Raw genomic sequence first — 22,497 nt, 5'->3', positions numbered from 1 at the left:
GTCACCTCCTCCCCTGTTTGCTTTCCCCATCCCCACTGGCCTGAGAGTGTTTGTGAGGCTAGCCTGAACTTTCCCAGGCTCTCCAGAAATGGCCAACCAAGGGCCAGAGTGTTGTGTGCTTTTTCTGTGGGATCAGGTCTGACCGCAGTGTGTTTTGTGTAAATAAACAGGAGTAAGTTGTTGGCCTGGGTCTGAGGAATGACACTCTCAGATTATGCTGCCCCCTACTGTGTATCAAATGCAAACACCAAACACCCAGGACTGTTTTGGGTGTCACCAATACCCCCTGAGGGCACTCATCTGGACAAACAGACCTAATAAATAGCTGAGTCTATGGAAGCAAGGCAGGGTAAGAGAGAGACAGCAAGCAGAGGCCCTGCCCATTAAGCGGGCTAATGATGGAAAGTGGAGGCACTTCATGGAGAACCCAAAGGCTGAGTCTTACATTACTTTGTCCAACAACAGCCGGAAACTCCCCAATTTAACTGTGCCCCTGGGGTCTGCCACTCTAACTCAGCCCCCCAAGTAAGGATGGAAGAGCCAGCTAAGGGGTGTGTATGTTTGTGTGTGAAAGAGTTCCTAGAGCTAAAGAAGCAAAGCAGAGTCTGGCCTATTAGCAAGTCCACTTGGCTCTACCTTCAAACTATACCCATCACCCAACCACCTTGCCCCACCTACAACATTACTACCCTGATCCAAGCCACCATCACTTCTCACCTGAATTAGCTGATCAGAAATTCAATAGCTTTCTGATCTCTTGCAATCATCTCCCTGCTTCCACTCCTCCTTCCTTGCCCAAAGTCCATTTTCCACATAGCAGCCAAAGGGATCCTTTTAAAGGGCAACGGAACCACATTATTCTTGTGCTCAAAACTCACCCAACACATTCCCATTACTCCTAAAAGGAAAAATAAACTCTGTTAAGGCCTACAAAGTCTGTAGTCTGGCCCCAGTCATGCCCCTGACCACATCTCATACCATTCCCCCTTTGCTCACTCCTTCCCAGCCACATCAGCCTTTGTCTGTTTTGCTAAGCCTGCTCCTGCCTGAGGGTCTTTGCAGTAGCGCCTCTCTCTGCAAGGAAAGCTTTCCCCCAGATCCTTACATGACTGGATCCCTGAGTCTCATCTATTCAAGGAAACCTTCCTTTTGCATCCTGTCCTAAATTTCCCTCTTGGTCACTCTCCATCACATTTCTCTGTTTTATTTTCTTCCTAGCAGTCAGTTATCACTACTAGTAACACACACACTCACACACACACACACACACACACACACACACACACACACACACACACACAGGAATGTACCGTCCACGAAGCAAGTATTTTATCTATCATCACCGCTGCCCCTACAGCACCTAGGGGAGCTCAATAAATACTTCTTCAATGAGCGCATAGAAAGGGAGGGGCTGGGAAAGGGAGGTGCGCTTCTCCTGAAGGCCACACGAGGGCGCTACTCCCCGCGGACCCGATCCATAGGGCCGCTTCTGTGGGTCAAGCTGCTGCACGCCAGGGCGCCGAGATGACGAGAGGGCAGGGAGGGGTCCTTGATGCTCCGCCTTGCCCTGGTCCACAGCTGACTGGCCTGGTGGGATAGGGTGTTGGGGGAGCGCAACAGGAATAGAGAGAGAGAGCCAAGCAGGCTCATCTGTAAGTGGATCAAATCCCCGACTAGATACCTGGGACACACCTCCTCTCTGACAAAATGGGACTTAGGCTGGCCCTCCCTACTAACCCCAGTCTGGACCTGGAGAGATTTGCCCCAAGTCCAAGGAGGTCACGGGGCAGTAATTAGAGGAGTGAGTCCCTATATTATTACTAGTTGGGGACACGGTGCTGAGTCTTAGGGGGGAGTTGGTTTCAGTCCCAGGAGGAGTAGAAATTGGCCTGGGCCTTAGAGGGCCAGGAATCGTGGTGACCACCCCCTTCAAAAATGTGCCCCAAGCTTGGGGGCAAGTGACTCAAGGGAGTCAGAGGGGGACAGGAGCATGGGCTTGGCATGAATAACCCCTCACACACACTCCTGCCTAAGTTCCGAGGGTCTGCCCTTGTCCTCTCTGTGGCAGCAACTACCCTGGCTACCAAGCTGCCTGCAGTAAAGGGCTACGGTGCCTCCACTCTCCCCAGGTCCCACATCCACCTCTTGGGCCCTGACCTGGGCAGATTGGTGAGGGATGGGAGGAGGAAACCACAGGTCTGCCTGTGAGCACCAGACGTCTCCCAGACAAGACCTGGTACAGGTGTGCTATGTGGGCGAGCAGCCCTAGGTGTGGGCACTGGAAAATACCCTGGTCCAGGAGTTCTAAGACGGGTCTCATCCTGGCTCAGTCATAGACTTATTGGATGTCCTTGAGCAAAGCCCTTCCAGAGTTTTCTTATCAGCAAAAGGAGAATAATAAAAGTACTTCATAGGCTTTATTGGATGAAATAATGCATGTAAAATAGGCCTGGTACATAATAAACACAATAAAGGGGCCTGTTATTATCATATAATTATGAAAATAGTCACTCTCAAAATGAGGAAGAAAGAAAACATCATACATTGAAATGCCAATTGTATCCAATCACTGTGCTCGGTACATTATTTTATGTAACCCTTATAACAAGCTTTTAAGAAACTTTTAATTTTAAAAAACCTATTCATTATTTAAAACCACTTATGTGAGTTTAATTATAGAAAAAGAAATACAGCAGAAGTTGCAAAAAAAAAAAGTACAGAGAGGTCTCTGGCAGGTGCTTTTCATCCATCCTTCCCCAACGGTAACATCTTACATAAGGATAGAACAGTATCAAAACAGGGAAAATGACATCGATACAATACTGTCAACTAGACTACACGGTTTATTCAGATTTCATCAGTTTCTACATGCATTCGTGTGTGTGTGTGTGTGTGTGTGTGTGTGTGTGTGTGTATTTTGAAATTTTATCACATGTATATATTCAAAACAAGCTTGGCGAATTGCTCAACCATTTTAAGCCTTGGTTTCCTCATCTATAAAGTGGGGGTGAAAATACTGTCTTCCTCAGAGGACTGTTGTGAGAATTAAATGAGATTAATATGTGTGAAGTGCTCACAGTGATGGCCCAAATGTAGTGAGCACTCAATAAATTTAAATATTTATTTTAGAAAAAGCATGTTTTGAAAAGTGACTTGAAGCACCTAGATAATTCACACTTGTTATAGAAAAAACACAGAAAGTGCCCACAAGAGTAAAAAATAACATAAAATAAAATTTTCATAATGCCCTAACCACAAAATAACCACTGTTAAGGATTTTATACACACCACAAATTTGAGGTACATTTCCTTATTCCCACTTAATTGTAAGAACTGAGGCTCATAGAGGTTAAGCGATGTGCCATAGTCACTGAGCTTATGAGTGAGGATCTGAGATTTCATGCACACTCATCTCCAGGAGGTCACCGCGCCGGTGGCAGACAGGCCTGTGAGTCTGTCTCCAGGCAGACTGGGGAGCAGCTACTGCCGGCTTCTGAGCGCTTCCTATGTTTTAAGCACTGCCTTAGCACTTCGCAGGTTATCTCAGTGAGCCTTTACGATGGCCCTTTGAGGTAGGTATTGTTTCCGTTTCTGGAAACTGAGGCTCAGAGAAGCCTCTTACCCAAGGTCAGAGCTAGGAGCCAGTGGACCCAGGTTTCAGAAAGCAGTCGGTCAGTCACATGCCTCAGCCTGAGCTTCAAAGCCTCTGCTCTGAGGGATTCAGACAAGAGGCTAGAGGAGTGTGTGTGGAGAGAGACTTTCCAGTTGGAGCTGAGGTGCCCTTCTTTGACCGCACCCTGACCCTAGACCACCAAGATCCGGCCTAGCTTGGAGTGGGCCCTGACAGCTGGAGCCTGCTTCTGCTCCTTACAATGCCCACAGCCCATCTGGAGTGGAGGGGTGAGGGCCTTTGAAGGGGAAAAGGCAGAGATATAGGAGAGATGGAATCTGCAGAGCAAAACCACCTGAGCCCGCCACAGACTGCTCTGCCTCAGATTTTCCAGGCACCTCTGACTTAGACTTCCAGACTCAGGAAGTGTTGGGGAAGCAACTGCAGGTATGTGGTTTGGAGTTTCACACTAATTATGCTCCCCGTACTGCCAGAAAAGACTTAAAGATAACAAGACACATAGATGCAAGTAAGTATTTAAAGAATGATTAGTCCCATAATGAAATCAAATTGGAAAAGAAAGAAATAATTTTCTTCAAAATGCTGGGCTAGGGATAATTACTGCAAATGAGCATCAAAACTTAATGGTGAGCTTCCTGGCAATGAATGCAAAAAGGGAACACATGCATTCCACCTCTGTCATTATCTAATAAAAGGAAGTACCTGTACCAAACAGTCACGAGCCAAACTTCCTAACACTGAACTACAAGAGGAATTTATTACATTTTATTCAGGCACTGGCCAGGGACCTTATATGTAATACTATCTAGAATAGCATTTTTACAAAGGTAACAGAAAGTCTTTTCATATGAATATTTCTTGCGTGATTCTTTCACAATCAGTATTTTCTTTTTATAGCAAATACGTTGTTAATATCTGTTTTCTATCCTGAAATGAGGTTCACAGATAATATCTTAAATGCACAGTTACTCTTTGAAGAAAGTCAATGCCCTAATTAATATAAAAGAGAAAGTGATTAAAAGATATTTTTGGAACGTGCAAATACTTGGTCACAACTGCTCTCGAAATCTCAATGAAGTAGCCCATTGCTTGCACCTACACAGACTTGACTTGAGTGTGACAGCTACAAATACTGACTAATACAGATTCATTGTTTGGCCACTCAAGTACCACCAAAATGAACAAATCACACTAATTTCTTCCTGGAAAAGTCAGTGCAAAAACTCTTTTTATATTTTTGTGTAAATTAGAGATAATTCTAGGCTCATGTAATTAAAATCGCGTTTTTGACCCATATGAATGGTTGATGGGGGACACTCAAAAGCAGTGTGGAAAGTGGGGGTAATTCTTAATTGTGTGGGCCTGACAGCTTCCCCCCCCAAATGCCTGAGGGCTCCCCAGTGACAACCTAAAACTCCACCAGAGATTCCTAGAATGTCCTCTAGGGGTCAGTAGCTCTTCCTTTGTGACCCACTGTCTTAGATCAACTCTGTTATAAAAAACAAAGCAAATGAATCATGTTAAATTGCAGCTCTGTGACTGCATTCCTAAGAAGAATTGAACTTATACATTCTTGGTACAGGATTTTCTGTGACTTCATTCCAAAGTTGAGCCCTGGAGAAGTTAATAACAGTACAGACGTATTTATATAGAGCTTTCCATCTTGCCAAGCTCTTCCAGCAATGCTGTCGCCTTCAATTGTCATCAGAACCCCCTAAGGTTCTTCTCCCAATATATAGATGAAGAAGAGGCACAGAGAGAAAGGTTATCACGCCTTGTAGATCAGGCATTGTTGATTGTCATAGAATTGATTCAGCAAGCTTTTTGACAGCAGCATGACTGCCAACAATTCATGATGGATGTCACTGGCCAGTGCCTGAATAAAGAATAATTGTTTCAACACCTCATTTTTACATGTGAGGAATCTGAAGCTTGAAGAGGGAGGTGGGTTTTGTGATGGGTGAGTGAGGAATCACTTGCTGTCCGAGAGCCATCTGTGCTAGGAGATGGCTGAAGCGGCAGAGTCCTAGGACTGGAGATATTAATTCCTCAAAGTCACAGAAATAGGCCCAGAAATGGAGGAGGATGGCTTGGAATCCAGGCCCGAGCCAAGCACATTATAAATGTCCCTACTTTAACATCTTCTGAGTATGACAGGGATTCCTGACCCCACCCCCCAACCCCCTTCCCACCTCATCCATTCCTAATCTTCACCCTATTTAAATGGATCCTGACCCCAGGCCGTCAGACACCAGAACCTGCGAACCTCCCGAGTGTGCATGAAGCGTTATCTGGTACTACCTCCAGTCAGCATGAGAGGTGCAAAGGGACTCCAAAGGGCAGGCCTGAGCTCAGCTCCAGCTGCATTCCCAAAACTGCCTGATCAGCTGGTTCAGATGGGGACAGAGAGCAGGGTTGGGAGAAGCCAGCCTGGGGCAAGGAGCAATGACCCCTTACCATGAGCTTCCAAGTTTGGGTAACTCTAGGCTCATGGCCACCTGGTGATAGAGGTACCCTCAAGAGAGGCTATATTCCTTTCCCCCTCTCCCCAGCCAGCAGAGCTCTGGGTCTGCTTAGGACTCATGTCTCCCGGTCAGAGTGGAAGGAGAAAGCTGAATCCTCTCCCCAGGGAGCACATGCTTCTCTCAGAGCGCTGAGCCAGGGCTGTTTTCTTGGGAGGAGGCTTCTGGAACTCCGAGCGGCTTTGCAGATCCACCATCTCGTTGATAAGCATGGCCACCTCCCAGCAGAGAGGGACCACTTCAACCCTGAGGATAGCTGGTCCAGAAAAACAGCACCTTATTTAAGTTCCCACTGGAAGAAAGGAAGGAAGGAGGAAGGAAGGGAAGAAGGAAGGACAGAAAGAAGGAAAAAGAAAGGAAAGAAGAAAGCAGCATTTGTTCCTCATTGCAGCTGTCACCTAGTAACCACTACCATGGGCCAGGCATCATATTCTGCTTTATAGACATTATCTGATTTAATCATCACAAGAGCCCTACAATAATAGCTACTATTATGATCTTCATTTTGCAGATGAGAACTGTGGGTCAGAGAAGTTGAATAACATGTCCAAAGTTAAGAAGCTTAAAAAATGTAACAACGAAAATTTGAACCCGTGGCTGCCTGGTGTCCGAGAGTATACCCATTTCACTGGCTGCCCTGCTCCCCTTACCTAATCCTCCTTCCAGCCTGTGAGACAGAGATTCTTATCACCCCCCAAGACAGGTGGAGCACTCAGCCTGAATAAAGCTGATGATGGTACTGTCCCTAGAAGCAGAGGGCGGCCATCGCCTCATCCATTTGTTCAGCATGGTGTTGAGCTTAAGAACACAAGCCCTGGAAAAAGAGAGGAATTCAAATTGAGCCTGAGATTCTTACTAGCTGGGTGACCTTGGGCTGCTACTCACCTTTTTAAGCTTCAACCTTTAAAATGGGTAGGAGAGTGTAGTTGTAGGGCAGCTGGGAGGATCCCGCAAGATAATACATGTAAAGTGTTGAGCGTGTGCGAAGTGTCATTACGTAAAGCTCCTCTGCCTCTGCCTCAGAGGTTCAGATTTTGTTCAGATGCTTAACTCGTTATCCTGGTTAATTATTCAGACAAGTGCTTCTGAACCTGGCTGATGTCACAATTGCCTGCCGAAAGTATAAATGCTTGGGTCCCACACCAGGAGATTTTGATTTAGGAGGACTGACCTGGGGCTTAGACCTTTTTGCCTTTAGTACATTCCCAGATGATTCTGATGCACAGCCACATTTGGGGGAACCAATCTACCAGTGTAGACATCTCAGCCACAATGGGAAAGGGACTCAGGTTGGTTCCTCTCTAAGTCCCCTCTCCCTTTTCTTGTCACCACCAGTGCCTCTTTTCCCCAGCTCTTCCCCACTGGCTTGCAAGGTCTGGATGGCCTAGTGGTGAATCAGTAGCACTCAGAGTATCATGGACCTGCCTTTCCAGAGTCTGTGGAATCCAGCAGAGGGCTTGGAAGCAGGACGCCAGGGTTTCTGCCCCCTTCTGACTCACTGGTGGCCCCGGGCTAGGAAGTCTGGAAGCCTCAGTCCGCTCATGGTCAATAGGTAGTCAGGGAAAGCGGAGTCCCCATTTGGATTCTGCTTCCTTAGAAATGTGTCCCTGGCACCTGACAGCCAGAGAGCAGGTGGGGGAAAAGGGAAAGAATACTGCATCACTGTACTTACCCATCGACATCTCATTTGATACCCACAATGATAGGGAATAAAATCCAGCATCTACCTTGGTCTATAGCATCCTCTGTTATGTGTCCCTCACTTTTGCTCCAGTGTCATCTCATATCCCTCCGTCCTGTTGCCTCCTGGCTGTTCCTTGAATGCTCCATGGTTGTTCCCACCTCAGAGTTTTTGCACTGTTTACATGGCTTGGGTTGTTTTTGCCATGGATGATCATAAGTCTGGTTCCTTCTTCTTATTTAGGCCTCAGCTTACATGTCACCCGCTCAGAGAGGACTTTGCTAATCAGTCACCGAATCTAAACTGTCTTTCCAAGCACTGGGACACATCATTTTATAGTACATCATTGTATTTTTAACTTTTATTTTGGCACTTGTCATCTTAGCATCTATTTTTCCTTCCTTATTGACTTTGTCTTGCCTGTGTCCCTCTACTATAGAATATAAGCTCCATGAAAGCACATCCTTAGCTATCATGTTTATTGCTGTGTCCTTAGTGCCTGAAAAGCATTCAATGAATATTCATGAAATAAATGAGTAAATGAGGTTACCCCAGCATTAATTGAGATTTCTTTTTTTGGTCAGAGGACACTCAGTGCTCTGAGAGGGGAAGTGACTCTCCCAAATGCATTCCAGGCCTTTTGTCTTCTTTTCCATGCCCTTCCTTTAAACTCTGGCTGACACACAAAACTAGCTGGGGTGAGGCTTCCAGGTGTGATGAAAGCTTGGAGTTGCCCCATGAATGGGACTAAGGCTGATCTAGGGGTGAGAAGGCGGAAGGACAGAGCACGCACTGGGCGGGGAGAGGCAGGCTGGGACAGGAGAGCAGGGTTTGAACCTGGCCTCAGGCGGGGGAATGGCAGGTGACTTGGCTGTGTGTCGGGAAGTGTTTCCCTCCACCTTCCCCTGGGGAGAGTTTTGTTTTGGGGAAGCAGGTGGTCAGGCAGCTGTTGGGGGAGAACAAAGGTGTGGCCTGCGTACAGACCATCCATTGAGTTCCAAGGACCAATACTGATCACTCAAAGGAATACTTCCACAGTGCACTTGGCCAAATAGGTGACAGGTAAACTTCCGCCTGAAACCAGCCCAACCACAGTGTGGAGACTCAGATCTGTGGAGAAAAGAGGCCTCTAAGGGAATAGAGTGGTCAAGGTGGAATGCTTAGTGATGATTATGATGATGACGATAATGTCACATTTATTGAGAGTTTATAATATGCCTGGCACTGTACTAATTGCTTTATATGTATTCTCTCATTCAGTCTTCGAAAACTTCTCTACAAAGTAGGCATTATTATTGTTATGCCCATTTGACGATGTGGAAACTTTAGGCTCAGTGACATTAAATATCTTGTCCAAGGTCACACAGTAAGTAGCAAAGGCAGGTTTCCAACTGAGGTTTGCAGTGATTCCAATGTACTTTGGAAACCTAGGCCTGGGGAGGGCTGCTGGGGGCAGGTTAAGAAGGCAGAGCCTGATGAATGACCCCTGCAAACGTGGGGATGGGAAGGGATAGTGGGATACACTGTGTATAAATAGCAGGCCTGTTTTTATCCCTACACGTGGACTGAATCAGGCAAGCATTTCTATTTGGCACAATTTGAGTGTTCTGAATGCCAACCCAACCCGTGTCACACAAATTCCTCCCCAGCACGTCCCTGAGAGCTGAAGTACCTACTGAGAGTCATTTCTTTGGGTCAGGACATTGACTCCAGAAGACCCCAATACAAATACTACATAGGCTGGACGAGAAACACATCAATCTCCTGGCATCTGTTGAACATAGCAACCTAGGCTAGCCAGCGGCATCCTGTGCGAGGAGGGCTGAGTTTTTATGTTGGGAAAGAAGATGACGTTCAAAGGCAAGGAAAAGTGTGAGACTTGTTTCACAACCTGTGTCTCCCCAATTTTAGAAGCCTAGGAATTATAATCCATAGTTCAAAAATCCTAATGGATACTAGGTCCTCTGGGGGAAAGATGGGGGGGAGCCACTCCCCAGCTGGAAGAATCCTAACTTCTTCCTTTGCTTTTACTGGATGGATACCAAGTGCCTGCAACTGCAACTTTGGTTACCCGGGGCTCATGAGACCTCCTGGCATTCATGAGTCTAATTTTTAAATGATAAATAAATGTATTATTATATACTACTTTCAGTGTTGTTAGTCAAAGAAGCGAGCTTCCTAAACTCATAAGGTGACATGGTGGAGACCCCTGGTTTGGAGCAGGGATGGGCCTAGACCAGGCCTGAGAGAAGGGAAGGAACGAGGGGTGTCCAAGGACAGAGCTCAGCTCAGCAGTCACAAGGCTGCAGCGCAACAAGGGTTTGGGTAAAGGTAGGAACTGGTCCTCGCCACCTGCCGGTCATCAGTCCTACCCACAGTCAGGCCGCGGCTGCCCAGGCCTGGTCCCAAAAAATGCAGGCACCGCCCCTACTCCCGCCCCCTTCCTTGCCGCGCCCGCCGGGTCGGGGGCTACGCTGCAGGCGCCGGGAGCCAGGCGAGCTCCCAGCGCGGGAGGGGGAGGGAGAGGGAGCGGCGCGGGGCGGGGCGGAGCGTCGGCGCCTGCCGAAGCCTTATTCCCGGCCGCGCGCGGGGAACGCTCAGTAGACCGAAGGAGCTGCGCGCGGCACGCGGCTGGCTAGCCTAACCGAGGTGCAGGGACTCGGGCGGACGGACGCACGCACGGACGGACCGAGTGAGCAGACAGACACCCAGCGATCGCGAGCTCCGCGCAGGTCCAGGCAGGCTTGCACCCAGAGGCCGGCAGCAGACCGTGCCCGGCGGAATCTCCTGCGCTCCGCCCGCCCCGGCTCCAGTGCCAGCGCCCCGTGGCCGCCGCCTCCAAAGTGATTGCTGCCTCGCCGCCTCCGCCGGGTCCGGGACCATGAAGCTGCTGCCGTCGGTGGTGCTGAAGCTCTTTCTGGCTGCAGGTAAGAGGGCTGCCGACGCCCCCGGAGGTCGGGGGGGATGGGGACGCTCTGCTGGGGGTACGGGGAAAGATCGCTGCAGCTCCCCCGGCGTGAGCCACTTGGTGGGGCCCGTGCTCCCTGGCAGGCGAGCGCCGGCATTGGTTTGTGGCGACCGGGGGTCTGCGCGGGCGGTCTAATGCGGCCTCGCCCCTCACCCGCAGTGCTTTCGGCGTTGGTGACGGGAGAGAGCCTGGAGCGGCTTCGGAGAGGGCTGGCGGCTGGAACCAGCAACCTGGGCTCTCCTACTGAATCTACGGACCAGCTGCTGCCTCCGGGAGGCGGCCGGGGCCGCGAAGTCTTGGACTTGGAAGAGGCCGACCTGGACCTTTTCAGAGGTGGGTGTGGGGACTGCCCACCCTCAGACCCTCATGGGCGGGTAAAGAATAAGCAGATCTGAGATTCAGGCTGTTTGAGCACACCTGTGGGTTGAGGGTATTCATGGGGGACTTCCAGGAAAAGGTTCGTGGCCTGACAAGCATAGTGAGGGATCCTGGAATAAGGGTCCCCCTGTCTTTCTTGCTCTTGGGTGTCATATGTCAACTTACTGCCCTTCTGGGTACTGTGGGGCACATTGAGACAGGCAAGGTATCTCAGGTCCGTACATTCCTTTGGCATAAACTGGGTGGTAGGAACAAGGAATGCTTCGGATGCTTTCCCTAGAGTTTCTATGTAAAAATGGGCACAAGTTCTAATTCCCACATCAAATGACTATTATATGTAAAATAACAGATGCGGAGATGCGAGGTACATAGTAGGTGTGCAGTGTTAGTTTCCTTCATCCACCTGTCTCCAGGTTGGGGAAACAGAGGGGAATGAGGAACTCTTGGTCTCCCCAGGTGAGGCCAGCACCTCCTAGGAGGCTATGAATTATGAGCACTAGATCCCTAGGGAGCTGTGTTGAAATGCTCGGTGTCTACAAATCCTGTCCAAAGCCTGGAGTCTTCCTGACCACCTTGAGTCCCTGAGAGAAACTCCAAGGGAGGAAGGGCTGGGTGGGATCCTTCAACCAGCAGATGTGGCTGTGGCAGGCAGGGCAGAGTCCAGAGCCTCTGACATGGCCTGCTTCCCAGCACCTGCAGCAATTCTTGAGGGTGGAGCAGGGGTTGAGCCCTGGAGGCCCGGAATGACTATATTTGGTTTGAAAGATACCCACCTGTTCTAGCCCCACCCACTCTGCAGCCACCCATTTCCCTCCTAACACAGAACTTCTCTTAGGTGCTGTCTCTGTCTTGTATAAATCAAAGGTCTGCTGCAAAGCTGAGCCAGGGCTCCCCCACCCTTCATCCTCTCATAGTGGCTCTTTGGGTCACCTCTGGATTCTCCTGTCCCTCTCCTCCTAGGCTGGGCAGAGCTGGGCTGTGACTCACCCTCCACCCACATGGCTGCTCTTCATACCTCTACACACCTGACTCACGGCTCCCTCTGCTTGGCAGGAGCCTGGTTGTCACCTTGTCACTCTCTCCCTCCCTTCTCTGATTGGCTTGGGTTAGCTGCCTCAATTTCATCACAGCTCCGGTCACTGGTTTCCTTTGAGCATCTGCCACACCTTGTGAAGGGGACTGGGTCTAGACTAGAGGAAACTGGGGACTGTGGCACTACTGGTACCTGTCTCTCTTACCTTCCCTTGGCTTTGCTGGGTCAAGACTATTTTTCAGGTCAGGGTATCCTATAACTTAAAATAAACGTTACCATTTTTTAAGTGCCTGTTGTGTTCTAGGCATTCAACATGTTATTGTAGGTTAATCTTATAGCAACCCTCTGAGATGGGAACTCTTGCTGTCTACTTTTTACCAAGAACCCCAAGATTTAGAGAGATTAAGCGACTTGCCCAAGATCGCGTGGCTGAAATTGGAGCACAGGTCTGCTGACTTCAGAGCCCATTCATTGTCTCATTCCTGACTCAACATTCCAGATGCTCTAGATTTGTCTGGGGTAGGGGATGGAGGTGTGTGAGGCAGCTTGGTGTGCTGGGAAAGAGCACTGGATATGGAATCCAGAGACTGTATTTCTGATCCCACCGCTGTATGACCTTGGGCAAGTCACTGCCTTTGGGACCTCAAGTTTTTCATCTCAAGATGGAAAGCCATGATATTCTTTCAAGTCACTTCCAGCTTGAAGATGCTAGATCTCCAGTCTAATGTATACGGTCCATTCTCTGCCAGACACGTGGCTACAGCCATGGACAGTTGGCCCCTTTTTCCTAATGGAGGCAGGGAAGAGGGACACTGACATCAGACCCCTGGGCTGATGGGCATAGCTGAATGTCAGTCCTAGCTGAATGTCTCCATGAGGTGGTTTTTCCCTTTTGAAGTGTGGAAAGAATGGGGGAGTCATTGTTCTAGTTCCTTCTTGGATAGTTCCTTACTTTGCATCTTTCTACCCCTTGTACACATTGTAATCGCCATCCTAGACAGGTATAAACAGGACATTTGGGGAAAACGTATATGGACCTTTGAGAGAAGTGGTGAGCTGCAAAGGGCACAGAGCAGGGAAAATGTTTTGCTTGAAGTCAAAAAAGCAAGGCCCTGACCAGGGATGACTTGCTCGCTGTCCCTGAGACTGGCTCTGCCCTGGGCTTATGGTACCCTGGTGCTAATGGGAACCCCAGAGGAGGCCACCTGGGCATGGGCACTGTTCTTATTTTAGGAGCTTCCTCCCCCACCCCACCCCCCAAAACCCCTTCAAGTACCTTCTCCAGAAGCAATTTTTATCTCTGACACTATTTTCCTGCAAGTGGGTCACTGAGTGCGGCATCAGGAAATGAGGCTAAAATAGAACCAAGTGGGTGTGGGGGAATAGGGGATGGGGATGGACAATGGGGTGGGTGTGAAGTTGGTAGAATTGCCCAATCAGCGGCAGTTACTCAACAGAAACTAGCATTCTTGGAATGAGGTTCTCAAACTGAGCTTGTGAAATGCCTTCCTTGGGACCCCTATTAGCCTCGACTTCTCTACCACTTTCTAGTGATTCTGCCCCATCTTCCTTCAGCCCCTGGGAGGCACTGAGCCAAAGGGCCTTCCCAGGCCTCTGACTTCAGGTGGCATCAAAGAGTACATCCTGCTTCTCGATGCTGTGCTATTCTGATTCTTTCTGCCAGGAGAGAGAAAGACTTATCAGAGTGCTTTTCTTCTGCAGCTGCTTTCTCCTCCAAACCACAAGCTCTGGCCACACCCAGCAAAGAGGAGCGTGGGAAAAGAAAGAAGAAAGGCAAGGGGTTAGGGAAGAAAAGAGACCCATGTCTTCGGAAATACAAGGACTTCTGCATCCACGGAGAATGCAAATACGTGAAGGAGCTCCGGGCTCCATCCTGCATGTAAGTGTCCCTGCCCCAGTTCTGATTCTCAGCACACTCTTTGTCAGCCACGTGGCTGTTCCTTGTCGTCACTATTCCTTGAATTCATAATTCTACCCAGTTCCTTCTCAACCTCTGGGCGGAAGTTGGGAGGAGGGGAAATATTTTTAGTGAGAGGAAGGGGCTCGCTCCCCCCTACATAGGATGCAATTTCCTGTGGCGTGGGTCTGTGATATTCTTTCATCCTTGGGGACATTTCCTGCTTGCTCAGAAAGGAGCATGTGGCTAGGAGAGCTAACACCTGAAGGCAGGTCCTTCATTCCTGCCTCATACCTACTCCAGTATGTGGAGTGGAGTTCCTATAGCCTCATTTCCCAAGCTTTGCAGGCAGGTATGGGATGCATTTGGACACATGCTGTGCAGGTGTGCGTGTACTTAGACGTGTGTGCGTGAATGAGCAAATGTGGGTTGAGTCCTACCCACAAGGCATGGCAGGACTGCACAGAGTGATCATTGTGGGAGTGGGGAGAAGCCCTTCCCCCCCTTTCCCTTCCCCCACAAGGGCCAGGAGGTGGGACATGGTGAGTATTGGCCTTTGGCCATGGGGTGGGAGAGAACACTTCCTTTGTGCAAGATTGACAGGAAATGGAACCCAACCCAGCAGGCATCAGCCCCCAGTCATACAGCACCACCCTTCCCTGGGCAGGGGTGTGGGTGGAGAGACCGTGGGTTCCCCAGCCGATCTGCTAGGCCAAGCCCAGCAAACGGCTGTCTTGGCAACCCCTCAGGGATGACGGCACTGCCATGCTCTCTGGCAGGCATAATGTCGCCAGTGTGCCTGAGGCCAACACCCGCGTCAGGCTGTAAATATCCACTCTCTTCTGCTGGGCACGAGGCCCTGTAGGGAGGTAGGCTCTGTGACCTGGGAGACTCTGGACAGGGCCAGGAGACTATTGGGTGCACACCACCTCTCAAACTATCAAGAAGACTGGCTGTTTGGCATCTCTTCTCTAGTGATTGTGCAGATCCCTTGGCTTTTTAAAGCTTCCTTGTCCCATCTGATCTCACATAGCAGAGCTACCCTGTACTTGGCAATTGGCAGACAGACCCATTACGCCCTACCATGTCCACGGTTACTTGTGTGTCCTCTCCTCTACCATCCTTGTCAGGAGCTTGATATTAGACGGGGTTGTGTAAGAATGACATAGACAGTCGCTACATTACCCTTCCCAAAGTCTTGGGACAGGGCAGGAAATGTTTGTCTTAAATTTATAAAATGGCATCATTAGGACAGGGTGGAGGCAGTGACTCTGAGGGTAGTCAAGATGGATTGAGGCCAGGAATCTATCTGGGCCAAACTGGTTCAGGGCGTTGGTGGATGGACTTCTACTGTTCAACTGAGAAGCCTTGTGAGACTGCTCCTGGAGAGCTGGCTCAACCAACCACGTAAGCCCTGAGGTCCCAGATAAGGGTGCCCCGGGCCAAGCTGGTGATAATTATGATGATGCTTCTCTCCTTTGCCTCGGAGCTTCACCATTTACATTTAATATGACATGAGCCCAACAGGTATGTGTTGAGCACCTACAGGGTGCCAGCCATTCTAGGGGAGGGGGAGATGTAGTCCTTGCCTGTGATTCTCAAAAGCCCTCTGCTGGGTAGGCAGGGCTTGCTGTCTGTACTTGAAAGATGAGGAAACTAGAGCCAGGAAGTAGGAAGTGATTTGCCTGAGATCAACTGCTAAATAAGTGGATGGAAACAGGACAGGGACTCAGGTGCCTGACTTCCAGTCCAACATGCTTTTCATGTCCCCAGGCTGCCTGGGTGTTGGCTTGCGTCCTTCTTCCCTGTCTGTCCTCACAGAGTTTGAGCAGGATTTTATATAGGACAGCTGTTAGCCTAGAGGTCTCAAGGCTTTTACTAGCCAAAGAGCGTGGCAATCTGATTTGAAGACTTTCTGTCTGCTTCCTAGGCAGATTACAAGGGGCTAGATTCTGTGGTGTGGCTGCCTCCTGCCTCCAGCCCTTGGTACTCAGGGCAGAAGGCAGCAAGAAGATACAGAGCTCCTGGTTTGGGGGAATGTGACATCTGGGCACCTACAGCTGGGGCCCTTTGTGGCTCTTCCTTGCCTCCAGACCCAGGAACTGCCACAGGGTGTGTCCAGGCTGCTGTGGTGAGCTTGAGGCTAGCTGGCTTCCTAAACCAGCCCTTCGTAGCCACCATCCACAGGAAAACCCTTTTGTGTCACCAGCCAAAAGTTGCCCTCAAAGAGCAGTTTCCTGGGGCTCCTGACTGGCTGCTGACCCAGAAATTGGCTGCAAAGTTTCCTGTGGCTGGAGGAAACCTGCGGGCAGTTGGCTGAGGAGGACTCAGAGCTGGCAGAGGGACAGGCCTGGGGGCTCCACTTGCCTCCCTGCCAGATGCTGAGATGGAATGGCGAGCCCCTTCTCTTGGGTTCTGTCTGACCTTGCTGCCCTGCTCTTCAGGTATAGGCAGTACCATCTGGAGTCTGATTATATAGTAACACATAACGTGGGACTTGGCCTCTTATTTAGTGCTTTTATCTATATTATTTGATCTTCACAATACTCTAGTGAGATAGGCATTTATTATTCCTGTGTTTTACATGAGAAAACCAAAGCTTGGAAAGGTAAAAGTAACTTGCTTAAGATTGCCTGGCTAGAAATAGCAGCAGAACCAGTCTGAACTCATGTATTCTGAGTCCCCTGCACCGAATGGTGCCCCCTCCACTTCCTGGGCTCAGGGTGAAGAAACCCAGTTTGGAAGACATCTCTGGACCCTAGGGGGTTCTTGCTTCTGTTGTAATACAAGTTCTGAAATAGGTCACAAGACAAGGGTAGGAGGGACATGTCCCAGTTTGATGGGTCGCTAGCTCTGGGGAAGACACACGATCTTGCCCCCACCCTGGGATGTTTGGAATGTACTCATCCCTCCTCCTTCCCTGGGGAGCCAGGAGTCGGTTGCAAATGGAGAGGGAGATGGGTAATATTAGGATGTTTACATTATTATCCTTTTGACTCAGGGTGGGGGTGGAGGGATTATGTAACTGAATTGCCGGACTCTGAGGCCAAGCTTTATTTCTATCATCTGAGTAACTACCTGTGGGCTTTGAATGATGGGCTGGAAGTGAAAAATAGGCTCAAGTTCAGCTTCCCTCTCCCCAGGAGAGCATAGTCTCTGAAGTCATCCAGATTGCAGAGTGGCTCTACCACTCACTAGCTGTGTAACCTTGGGCAAATTATCTAAGAAGTTAAGCCTCAGTCTCTTCATCTTTAAAATGGGGATAGTAACTCCTACTTCATAGACATATTTTTAAGATTAAATGAAATGATCCTTGTAAAGCAGTTAGCACAGAGCACTCATAGTAAGCCTTTAATGTTTGCTATTTATTATTTATTATTCAAGTTAATAATAATAATAATACAGTCAGAGAGCAGGGTCAGACAGCCTCAGGAGCCCATCAACCCATCAGAAATGTGTTTCCTTGGGGTAACCTACACTCTTCAGAGAGGAAAGAATAATGAACTTGGAATCTGCGAAGACTGGTTTCTAGTCTTAGCCCTGTTGCCTCCTAGTTGTACAACTTTTGGCAAATCACTTAATCTTTCTGACCCTTAATCTTAGTCTTTCAATTTGTAAAATTGGGCTGTCCCTGCCTACCAGGATGTTATGAGTCTCATTTGAGCTCGTAGATAAGAAGAGTATCTCATAAACTATAAACTACTGTGCATGAGTGATTTTCCAGGGGTGCCCCTGAGAGCTTCCTCCATGTCCTGACAGGATGGGGGGCATGGTTTTGCCCACCTGTGCCAATGGAGGGGGCAGGCAAGAAACTGTGTGCTCTGCTGTGTGTATAGTAGGTCTGACCTACATTTATCCTGTAATGAGGTGGTTCCCCAAAGCACTCAGGAGAAGCTAGAGCAGAAAGAGGTGCTGGGCAGGACGACTGGGGAAGCCTGGCCCCTCTGCCGCTGCCAGGTCTGGACAGGTTCACTTCCCAGGTGCCTCTCGGCAGGAAGAAGGGATTCCTTTGAGGCACCATGCACACCACCTGCTTCCCAGAAGGAGGCTGAGCTCAGAAAAGAGGGAGGGCCCCCAGGTTCTCAGTGCTTCCTTCAGCAACCAGTACCATGGCACCCCTGGCTGGGCGGTGGGCAGTTACCCATGTAACTGGGCAGCACACTGAGCTCCGAGTCGGACAGTCCAGCACGCACCTCTGCCTGCTGTGTGCCTGTGGGGAAAACAGCTCTGCCTTGCTGTGTGTCCATGGGGCTCCTACCTACATCAAAGGGTCTCCCAGTGCTCAGAGAAAGGAAGGGACGGAAACGTGCTTGTTCAATTGCAAGTGCTTCCGAGTCTCCCTAACAGCTTCCAGGAAATGCTTTGTGTTAGAAGAGGCAGTTGCCATCTGATTTATTTCTTGAGTGAAGAGAGCCAAGGGGTTGTTTCTGACATTCTTCCATGCTTTGGCAGGACAGCTGGGCAAGATGTTATCTTGGTTTGTTTGCTCTGTCCCTCCCGTGATGAAGGAGGCCTGACAGCCCAGCATTCAGAGGCCAAAGGCTGAAGTTGAGCTTTCAAGTTGGACCCTATATCCGGGGGAGCTGGGAGTTAAATGAAGGGAACTTGAGAAAAGTGACTCCTGGCAAAGGCACAGGACCTATTAATAGGTTGGGCAGTGGCAGAGAGGGACTGGACGCGGGAAGCATCGATGGGGAAGGCCGGGTTTATTTCTGGGTCGGAGTGTTGAGGGGCCTCACTAGAGTGAGTGATACTGAATCTCTTCAGCTCAACCCACCAGCCCTTGTGACTAAGTCCTCTTGACTGAATTAAAAAGAATGTCTTCACACACATGTAATAAATCATCCACATGTGGAACATATCTAGCTGAGACCTGGAAGTCCTCCTTCCCTTTTTCCCTGCCCGGAGCAGGAACCTCAGGCCAGAGAACCAGAGGGAGTGGAGAAGAGGGGACAAGGAGTGAGGGAAGAAAGGCACGTAACCCTCAGAGGAGCCTACTGGAGGATAGAGGAAGGGCAGGGACTGATAGTCTGTGGGTGTGAAGAATGGGGTTTGGCTCATGTAGGTGGGCCACTGACAAGTGAGAGGCTGAACCACTAACCTCATCTCCTCTTTGTTCTGTCTTGAACCAGCTGCCATCCAGGGTACCACGGAGAGCGGTGCCACGGGCTGAGCCTCCCAGTGGAAAATCGCTTATCGACGTATGACCACACAACCATCCTGGCTGTGGTGGCCGTGGTGCTGTCTTCTGTCTGTCTGCTTGTCATCGTGGGGCTTCTCATGTTTAGGTGAGTGTTGGGGGCCCCTGCAGGCTGTTTCTGCAAATCACTTCCATTCCTCTTCCTCCTCCTGGGTCTTCTGCTTGGTGCCCACACGAGCCGTCCATCCTCCGCAAATTCTGGGCTATGAGTCTGATTGACATTCCTGAGGACAGGTTCTACAAGAACCTGGCTTCTCTGCCATGACATGAGTCCAGGGTCTAGAGCCCAGGGCAAACTTGCCAGGCTATAGCAGGTCCTACTACTCACAGCAGGACCGGTAACCTACCTCTTCACACAGTTGTTTTTCCTGGCACAGTTCTTTTAATGGCCTTAGTGTGTGGTTTGGTAGTCATGGGTGGTGCTATTGGTATATCCTTCCAGTTCTGAGGCATCTGGACCTGAGGCCATGCTTCCAATCCAGGTTATGTTCTAGGTTGGGGGAGACCTACCAAGCACTCAGTGTTCATTTTCATGCAGCACAATTCATTTGTTTTGAGACCTGGACTAAGTTACCTGTCTCTCTGAGGGTTGCAATCTTTCAATGATTGTAATCGCTGTCTACCTACCTGTCATAAGGATGTTGTGAGGATCGTATATATGAGGTGAAAGTTCTTAGCAAATCATAGCCTGCTGTTAGAGACAAGCATCTCTTGGGGCAGTTGGACCTTTGGCCAGAGGGTGTTAGGCTGCCATTGCTCTGGGCTTTTCCAAGTAGTGGAGGGAGACACCATGGCAGCGTCCTTTAGAAAGGACCGCCTCTGGGACTTGCACCCTGTTGTAGCAGGCAGAGCTTGCTCACAAAACTTAACCTTCCTCAGGTACCATAGGAGAGGAGGTTATGATGTGGAAAATGAAGAGAAAGTGAAGTTGGGCATGACTACTTCCCACTGAGAGAGACCTGAGCTCAAGGTAATGGTCCATCCTTTGTCCCATGGCACCATCACCACCTTTCCTGGACCTGTTTCAAGGCATGCTGAATTCTTCTCTTGACATAGGGGTTGGCTTGACCTGGGGGCAGGCTACTGTAGAGTCAGGGTCCCATGCAGAATTGTTTTCAAAAAGGCCATCAGTGCTTCCATCTCCACTTAGGGTGAGAGTTGCAAGAGGGATATCCAAGAGAAATGCCTGAGGGAACAGTTTCTCCTGTCCTTATCCCCGCTTCCACCCCTTCCCACTACTTAAGGCTGGACGTAGGAAACTCTTAAGATCTCTTAAGACTGGATCCAGCTTTAAAAGTCTTCCTCTTGTGCTTTAGGAATCAGCTGGGGACTGCTACCTCTGAGAAGACACAAGCTGATGCCAGACTCTGCAGAGGGGAAGGACTTCACAACTAGCCATGAAGACTCCTTTGTCCCCAGTTGCCATCTAGATTGGGCCTCCCACAATTGCTTTACCAGAGCCTTCAAGTGCCAAACAGAATATGTCCAATGGGATCTGGGTCAGAAGGAAGCAAAAGTGAGGGACCTTTATGCTCTTCTGATTCCCGTCCACCCCAATTAACCCCATAAAGTTTGTTTAAACACTTATCTCCTGGATTAAGATGCCAGTTAAATTCCATATGCTCCAGGATCTTTGACTGAAAAGAAAAAAAAAGAAGAAGAAGGAAAAGAAGAAGAAGGAGAAGAAGGAGAAGGAGAGGAGGAAGAAGAAAAGATTTGTGGACTGGAAGAAAGTAACAAAGATTGAGAAGCCATGTACTCAAGGAGTCACCAAGGGATCTGCCATTTGGACCCTCCAGCGCTGGATTTGATGAGCTAACTGTGAAATACCACAAGCCTGAGAACTCTGAGTTTTGGGACTTCTACCCAAATGGAAAAATAACAACTATTTTTGTTTGTTTGTTTGTTTGTAAAATGCCTCTTAAATTATATATTTATTTTATTCTATGTACGTTAATTTATTTAGTTTTTAACTATCTAACAATAATATTTCAAGTGCCTAGACTGTTACTTTGGCAGTTTCCTGGCCCTCCACCCCCATCCTCCTACCACCTGGCTCAGCATCACCCTCCAGCCATCACAGATCTGAGATGGCTCTGTGACCTGTCTGTAGTAATCTATTGTCTGTCCACATTTCCGGAGATCTTCCATGATTCGAGTGACACAGGGGGCGATCTGTACGGTCAGGATGTAGGAGTTAACTTTCTCAGATCCACTCTATGAGTTGGACTGCAGTCTTGCCTAGGCGATTTTGTCTACTGTTTGTGTTTTTTGAAAGCCCAAGGTGCTGATGTCAATGTGTAACAGATATCGGTGTTTCCCTGTGTCCTTTCCCTGCCAAATCTCAGAAGAGGTTGGGCTTCCATGCTTGCAGCTTTCCGGGCCCCTCACCCCCAGTAGCCCCAGGCCCACAGAGTGGGAACTCATTCTCCCTGTGTCAAGACATTTCTCTTACTCCTGCCATTCTTCTGGTGCTACTCCATGCAAGGGTCAGTGCAGCAGAGGATAATCGAGAGAAGTTATTAGCGAAGAAAAAGGCTGAGGAGGAACAGGAAAATATTGGAGCTGACTGTTCTTGGTAATTGATTACCTATCAATTGCTACAGACAAAGTTGGAGGTGAGGAGGGCTTTTGTGTAAACCCACCCACCTCACCAAAACTACGAACGTATGCTGTCATGGTCCCTTCTGGAAGTTTCTGGTGCCATTTCTGAACTGTTACAACGTGTATTTTCAAACCTGGTTCATATTTATACTTTGCAATTCAAATAAAGATAACCCTTACTCCATAGCTTTCTGTCTGCTTGTTTTAACTGGGAGCTGGTTTGACATAGGTATTTTCTAAGCCCTGACTCGGTATTAGGCTCTATGCCAGGCCTATTTATATAGACTATCTCAGTATCCCCAACAACCCTGTGATATTGTTGTCCCATTTTTCCAAAAGAGGAAACTGAGGCTCATAAAGTTTATGTAACTTGCCTAAGGATACACAGTTGGTAAGTGACAGAGCTGGGACTGGTCGTCTGATGCCAATTATTTATCTTCATACTTACATCACACTACCTCTGAGGTAAGGGAATAGACCTTTCACGTAGGAAGTTTGGCTGGCTGTAACTAGATCAACAGAGCCGGGACTCAGGGCCTGATCCTGTGCTGTATATGCAAGC

At 49.0% G+C, this 22,497-nt stretch overlaps 1 protein-coding gene across 2 annotated transcripts; it reads left to right on the top strand.

Moving 5' to 3' along the window:
- Positions 1 to 10,319: 10,319 nt before the first annotated feature.
- On the top strand, positions 10,320 to 21,012 carry HBEGF (heparin binding EGF like growth factor). 2 transcript variants are annotated; one of them, XM_019740397.2, is made up of 6 exons: positions 10,320 to 10,761; positions 10,962 to 11,135; positions 13,936 to 14,113; positions 19,264 to 19,419; positions 20,211 to 20,301; positions 20,648 to 21,009. In XM_019740397.2, the coding sequence occupies exons 1-5, from the start codon at positions 10,716 to 10,718 to the stop codon at positions 20,281 to 20,283; spliced, it is 627 nt and encodes a 208-aa protein (XP_019595956.2). In that variant the 5' UTR covers positions 10,320 to 10,715; the 3' UTR covers positions 20,284 to 20,301; positions 20,648 to 21,009. The 2 variants fall into 2 exon arrangements, with proteins under 2 accessions (XP_019595956.2, XP_019595955.2); XM_019740396.2 differs by lacking the exon at positions 20,211 to 20,301 and having other exon boundaries at positions 10,381 to 10,761; positions 20,648 to 21,012.
- The last annotated feature ends 1,485 nt before the right edge of the window (positions 21,013 to 22,497 follow it).

The sequence above is a fragment of the Rhinolophus sinicus genome, chromosome 5 (assembly GCF_057876585.1).
Source record: "Rhinolophus sinicus isolate RSI-liver-muscle chromosome 5, RSI-T2T, whole genome shotgun sequence".
Taxonomy (NCBI): domain Eukaryota; kingdom Metazoa; phylum Chordata; class Mammalia; order Chiroptera; family Rhinolophidae; genus Rhinolophus; species Rhinolophus sinicus.
Note: the sequence above shows the minus strand (reverse complement) of the source record. Positions and strands in the feature narration are given on the sequence as shown.